The sequence below is a fragment of the Copadichromis virginalis genome, linkage group LG1 (assembly GCF_057382275.1).
Source record: "Copadichromis virginalis isolate Kocher_CV1m ecotype Utaka linkage group LG1, C_Virginalis_male_GT1.1, whole genome shotgun sequence".
NCBI classification, from domain to species: domain Eukaryota; kingdom Metazoa; phylum Chordata; class Actinopteri; order Cichliformes; family Cichlidae; genus Copadichromis; species Copadichromis virginalis.
The window spans coordinates 34,701,356-34,708,179 of record NC_140618.1 but is presented as its reverse complement, the minus strand read 5'-3'; the positions used below and the strand labels follow the sequence as shown (position 1 = coordinate 34,708,179).

Genomic DNA, 6,824 nt, shown 5'->3' with positions numbered 1-6,824 from the left:
CCTGCTCTCTCAGTTTTTTCTATTTCTAATTTCTTTCTAATATTAGTAGATGACCTGCTCTACCTCCTGAGCCACAGTGACCCCCAGGCAAAAACTGCTTATTAAAAACAAATGATCCGCAAATTGATTTAATGTAATGAATCCACAAAACCAGTTTACCTCTTTGTGTGCTTTTGTACAACTCCAGGGTTTCTCCACACCTCTATTATTAGTGCAGTGTATTTTCCAAGAAACAGAAAGGTAAAATCTGTGTTTGTTCTTTTTCCTGCATTTTTTTATAGACATTTTCTTTTTGCCGCATAATAAATGTCATATTCTTGATTTTAACAGTACAATGCAATATCACATGTTTATTTTTATATGCAAAGTGATCTTTAACAGATATATTTTGCATACTGAATTTTGTTTCACAAGTGTTAGAATTGAAAGTTGCAGATTTATTTGAAGTTGATAAAGCAGGTGATACCCCCACTTCCCTTTTTAAGAGACACTAACTTCATTTGAACATGCGTGACAGAGCGGTGTCACTGTCACGTCTTAGGTCTATCTCAGTTTTCGGTTTTGCCTCCTCGTTATTTCGTTTTGATGGACTTCAAGCTAAATGCAAATCCAGTGAAACGCTTGTATTTGGGATGAATCGCCCCCTTTTCCTCTTTGTTGCAGCAGCGCCCTCTTGTGACTAAATGCTGTAATACATCTTACAGACAAGGATTTGTTCACTAGAAATATTTGTTGGGATCAGCAGTCGGTGGTCGGTATACATTTTGGTCACAGAAACACAGATGAATACTTTGACATTATTGGCAGCTGAATTAAATTTAGACCGTTTTAGAGTCTTGCTGTTGTGTGCTTTGGCTCACTGTCACATTTGATATGTAATAACTTCAATGTGTACTCAGTATTTTGCTTTTTATATTAATTCCCATAAAGACTTGAATGTTGGGTATTTCTCTTCCTTTCTTTTAATCTAAAAAAACTGCAGTATGGCTACTGCACAAGTGTGCCTTGTAACAAACCACCAAAATGACTAAAAGTAGCCACAAGGTAACATAAAGAAAGGGAATTTACCTCTGAAATTGAGAAACAATCCCTCCTGCACTTTTGTGTGTGCTGCCATCATGACCTTGAAGTAATTAGTCCATAATGACAAACACATGCATCTCTCTATAAACGTTTGGAGTTCAGAATATGTTTATGGGTCTTAAAAGCCTGTTTCATCAGGTTGCTTCCAGCCTAATTTACTCATATGGTGGTGTAAGGTGGTGCTGCTTTTTCTATGCTTCTAGGCCAAACGGGAGTCTAAATACACAGTCTCATATTCTTTTAGAGGCTAAATGTGACTGGACAAAACAACAATCATAATTTAGTTTTCATTTTTAATAGCTCATCTGGACATCACCAGAGAATGGGATTGATTGCCTTTGTCACAGATGTATCTTCAGTTGTTTTTGTGTTTGCGGGTCTCCCTATCTCACTTTAATTTTGTCATCAGCAGGTGAAATGAAGATCAGTCAGACTGATGATGATTGAATCTCGGTATTACAGAACTTTTTACTTTTAAAGTGCAAAAAAACTTTAAACTTTAAAAGTATGTTTTGGGTCACTATTCATAAGGGAGAGTCAACTATTTATTTTTTCTCCATTTGGTTGAATAAGAAGAGACAGTATATCCCCAGCAGTTCAGAATTCCTGGACTCCTGTCTCCTTTAATTTTCTTCTTCTTTTCAGCTCTCCCCTTTAGGAGTCGCCACATCTGCCTTCATCTCACCCCTGCTTAGTATGCAAGAAAAAGCATTTCAAAATATAATGCCCTGTCACCTTTACCAAGCTATCTCTTTCCAATTAACTATTGTCTGCTTACCCACCAGGAACGTTACAGACACGGCTACAAAACCAGGCAATAGCTTGCCATGTTTGGGTGGGCAAATAAAACAAAGACCAGAGCTGAGATAAGCAGAGCAGTAACTTCATATTTTTAGAGATAATTCAGGGGCTATTGTTGTGATTTGGCACTATTTAATAAAACTGAAGTGAATTACACACCCTTACCTCAGAGGTACTCTAAATTGATTGACAATTGATTGAACCAACTTTGATCAGCTGTTCCGGAACAGAAAGCTCAGAGTTGAAAGATTAGACAGCTCTTTCCATCTTCTTTTGTAGCTGAAAAAAGGAAAGGAGACGGATCCCCTTTACAGTGATGACCCAAAATATCAGTAAAAGATTTGTTGTGGAAATAAAGCCTCCGCTGTTGGGATGTTCATGTTTTTTTCATGTATTGCATTGTGTTTGTTTTTAAAAAATTATATAAGTTAGTCAGGCAACAAATCTAAATATGAATCAAGAGAAACAAAAATGTACAGGGAGATACCTTCATTAATGAATCAGACTGAGACAAATCTGATTTATGTCAACATTTCTTCCATTTCGTTCTTCATGAATTGTCATTCCAAGTACACAAAAATGGTTTTATCACAGACACGTTTAAAATGAATTTACTTCTTGAGATCGTCCGTTGTTGTATCAACCTCCAAGTCATCCACAGTTAGGATTACATCAGTACCAACAAGTGTGAGTTATGCTGTGTCATTGTGTTTTAACTTCAGCCTCCTGTGGTAATAACATAATGTACAGAAAGCTCCAGCACAGAAAGCAATAAGTATTCTATATGGCTAACATGTGATCATTTATTCTGCAGATAGCAGCTTATTTTTTCAAACAATAATTAAACTGCAGGGATTTTTTTTTTCTGAACTAAAGAGATAAATCAATCGCTGGATTTTGCTTGATATGGGAACCAAATATACGTTTCTCTTGTTAGATGAGCACTCGCTTATGTGTGTTCAGTTAAGGTGCAAACTTTTTTTTAAATATACACAGTTTTCCTTCACCGTGTGTCACCATGAGCAAGAGGAGCGCCTGGGATGTCTTTGCTTCTTGTGGAGTCACAGAAAGGAAGAAAAATTGACAGATGACAGAAATATACAGTGAAAAGAGAAACTAACATTAATGTTAACATAACTGTGAGGAGGGAGGGGGGGGGGGGGGTCCTTTTCCATCGGTAGGAGAGCATCTAAAGAAAAAAAAAAAAAAAAGAAAAGAAAAAAAAAGGCAGTGGTAGCCAAGGAGTACAAACCCAAGATTAGCATTTAAAAGTTTACAATAGAACTTCCGGTTTAGGTGAGCATGGAGTATGTCGCATTGAGCGCAGCTCTTGCAGAGTCTAGCTATTATCTAGTATTTCTAAACGTTTACAAGCCAATAAAATACTAAAACTAAACCCAAGGTATTAGTCCCACTTATACAACACATGCCGCAGTCTTGAAACCACCATTACAGAAATCACGTTTCACCAGTTGTGTCTCACTGGGAAAGAGCCTCCTTACTTGGTCCACCTCCTTCATCATATCCAGCAACACTTCCAGGGCAGAGCCCCTTTGCATCCAACTTCACGCTTGTGCACTTCTGCACATGACTGCCACCACCTCCCACCATCTATGCACGAGCAGGTGTGGACAATTTCTTTGATTAAGATGCGGGTAGGAAGTAAAAACCTTTCACAATAAAAGCATGCAAAATCTATAGAAACGTGGATAAAACCAAAACAATAAGCACACAGAATAAAGACATTAAAACTATTCATACCCTGTAACACAACCCCTGGAATCAAATACCATCAAGAAGCATTTGTTCTGTCTCCACCTTGATCTTAAAACAAATGCAATGCCTGAACCATTTCTACATAATTTAGTGACTCATCGATATGTTTATTTGTAAATTTCTACATTTCTCAGCCCAAATTTGAAAACAACAACAACAAAGCAGAACTGCTGCATCATGGCATTTGACACTGAGGGAAAACTGCTCCATCTGCAGGGTTTGAAGTTCCTTTGATTTTAATATCCAGTCAGGTATTTACTATTGAATTTAATCTACAATCACAAAAGATTAAAAAAAAAAATCAGTGCATGTCATGATCATTGTCGCCCTCTAGTGGTTGATTAGATTTACTGTCAACAACTTCTGAGGAAAGTCCCATCAGATGTATCCCTGCCATATTTAGAGTTTAGAGTTTCCAGATAAGGTTGATATTTTTGGAAAGTGGGAAAATGTGGGCAACTGGTGAATGAAAAATATTTATGAAATAATTAAAACCAGACTCCTGTATTTGCAAATATATACTGACATTAATTTTTTAAAGTCAAATGCAGGCTACCGCCAACTAACTAACTAACCAACTAACCAACTAACCAACCAACCAACTAACTAACTACTGGATTAAACTTACTTTAACCATACTCAAACCTACATTATAATATTTTGTTCTTATAAACATAAATGAAAAATGCTGACTGTATCTCCATAGTACCATAGCAGTTGGTGTTATTATTATATATAATAATATCAATCCAATCCAATATACAGAATGACAAGTGACCTATAGGTCACTTGTCATTCTTGAGAAACTATTTAAATATCTCAATGTACACAGTGCGATATATCCCCACTTCCTCTGCAAAAAGAAACAGGCAGAATACCAGCTATATAATGTATTTCCCTTCAAAATAAAATCAAAGCGCTCTGTAAGGAGGTCCAAAATTGGTGATTCAAGAAATTCAGATGCACAATGAGATTGTAGAAGATCTGAATGCTTATATGGTAAATTACATGTGACTGAAAGCAGAGAGAAAGTCTCTTATCAACTAAAATACCACTGCAGATGAAGCTTGAGGTGCCGAAGTCAAAGTTCTCAAAAGAGGAAACATTGGAGAAGAGGAAGAATGAAGTTAAAGGAGAAAAGAAGGGCTTCTTTTTCTCATTTAACTTCATTCTTCTTCAGCATGTCAAATCTGGCTCTGCCAGCTGAAGTTACAGAGCTCCGTAAAAAACTCAAAGGGATACCCTTTTTAACCTGATATATTGAAAAGGAGAACATCAGTTGACAAAAGTAACGTAAGGAACTTAAAATGACAAATAAAATAGAAAAGGCTGTGGAGCAGAAGTGTGCAGAAATGAAGGAAGGACAAAATACCCTTAAAAATAATTCAATGATCTGACAAACTCTTAGGGAAACAACTCGAGTTACTAATGAAAGAATCCATTTAGATCTTTGATTTTCTATTTTGGCAACAGAGTAATGTTTTGTGGTGGAAGTGCATCAGCAATGGCTGTGAGTTTCAGTGCAGCAGTGTGTAGTCAATTAGCATCAATCACATATCCCAAACATTCCACAGATGACTGGAAAAACATTTCCCTTCATGGACACTCAAGACATATTCTTTCTTTGTAGGTTCTATCCAAGTTGTGCGGGTGCTGGTCCTCAACTGCTCCAGTGTGCAGAATATTATTGAGATAACTCTACACTGTTAATAACTCACTCAGGATTTGATCCATTGTTCACTGGAACAGTGCTGACAGAGCTCAGCAGAACTGCTACAAGGCAGTGTCTAAAAAAAGCCCTTTATGTGTGATACTAGTCAGCATTTCACACGACTGCTCTTCTACATGGATCTATAAGTAAGCTTGACAGAGAAAAATTTTGAATTCTGAATTTCAGTCCTCCATTCATTCAAGCAAACAAATCATCAATCTGGGGGTACTGCCCTGCTGCCAACACTGTAGTTAGTGTTACTAAAGAGTCTCCACAGATTCAGACTCCACGGTCCTTTTTTAGTGCTGGAACAATGGGTGTGTCCCATGGCAAACCAAAATAGCATCCTTAATAGTGGTGTCCCAGTTGCTTTCAAAGGGGCCTACTCTTCCAGCAAGATGGTCCTCTACCTCACTAAGACTGAAAACTAAACAAAAACAAAAGATTACCTTTAATGCATAAAAAAAAAAAAAAAAAATCAGGCAATTCAGTAAGCTAAAATACAGAGCACCTAGTCTTATGCTGCAACCTTGGGATGATTGTAACCCTCTAAACAGCCCAGATGGGGTCCAAAAACATAATAACACTACGTCTGTGAAGGTTCTCAGTCATCCAGGTCATCATAGTCAAATGAGCTTGCAAAGAAAAGCGTCAGGACTTCTTTAAGTTGCTTGAAGACATTTCACCTCTCATCCGAGAAGCTTCTTCAGTTCTAAGGTCAAATGGTGGGAAGTCCCAGATTTAAACCTAGTGGGAGTATCCCCCCACAGAGGGACAAAAGGACCCCCTGATGATCCTCTAATCGCCTGAGCCAAGGTGTGAAACTGGGTGTGGGTCCCAATCAGCCAGGGTTTCAGGTGAGCTCATTGTGAAACCTGGCCCCACCTTTGACATAATAACACTACCCTAATAGTTTGATTTTGTTATCACTCTGCCTATTGTCATGTTTTAATGTTTAGAGAGGTCACACTGTTTATGGTAAAAAAAACACCCATGTGTGTAATAATGCTGCCATAATCACTCCTGCAGTTATATATCTTGAATTTAAATGGATAAAAAAAGGAAAAAAACGGATATTTTGACATTAGAAAGTACCTCAAAAGTTTCAGATAACTATAATCTGACCGCTTTGGTAGCACCCACAGCTAAAACTAACCTAAACCAGTGCATGTACCTGTTTGTAATGTACCTGCAAACACCCAACAAAACATTATACAAACCACGTTATTTACGTGTTACCTTAGTTAAACGTTGGCGACATCTGGTGGTTTGTATGTGGAAGTGCTTCTTTGGAATGGGCCCGTCCCATTTATTACGTCACTAAACGTCACCAGGAAGTCCTCCGGACTCAAAGCGACATCATGGCAGAGTACACAGACCCACGTGAGTGAGAAATAACTGTATTAATCAAACACACATACTCTTCTTTGAGCTAGCTCATTTGTGTTATTGA

The 6,824-nt window shown here is 37.6% G+C and overlaps 1 protein-coding gene across 1 annotated transcript in view; it reads left to right on the top strand.

Moving 5' to 3' along the window:
* The first annotated feature begins 6,678 nt into the window (after nucleotides 1-6,678).
* prmt3 (protein arginine methyltransferase 3) overlaps nucleotides 6,679-6,824 on the top strand; it is a 64,810-nt gene continuing 64,664 nt past the window's right edge. Inside the window, exon 1 of the mRNA XM_085460660.1 lies at nucleotides 6,679-6,754. Within this exon, the coding sequence (XP_085316786.1) occupies nucleotides 6,733-6,754 (22 nt within the window). The 5' untranslated portion in view covers nucleotides 6,679-6,732. The remainder of the gene's footprint in view (nucleotides 6,755-6,824) is intronic.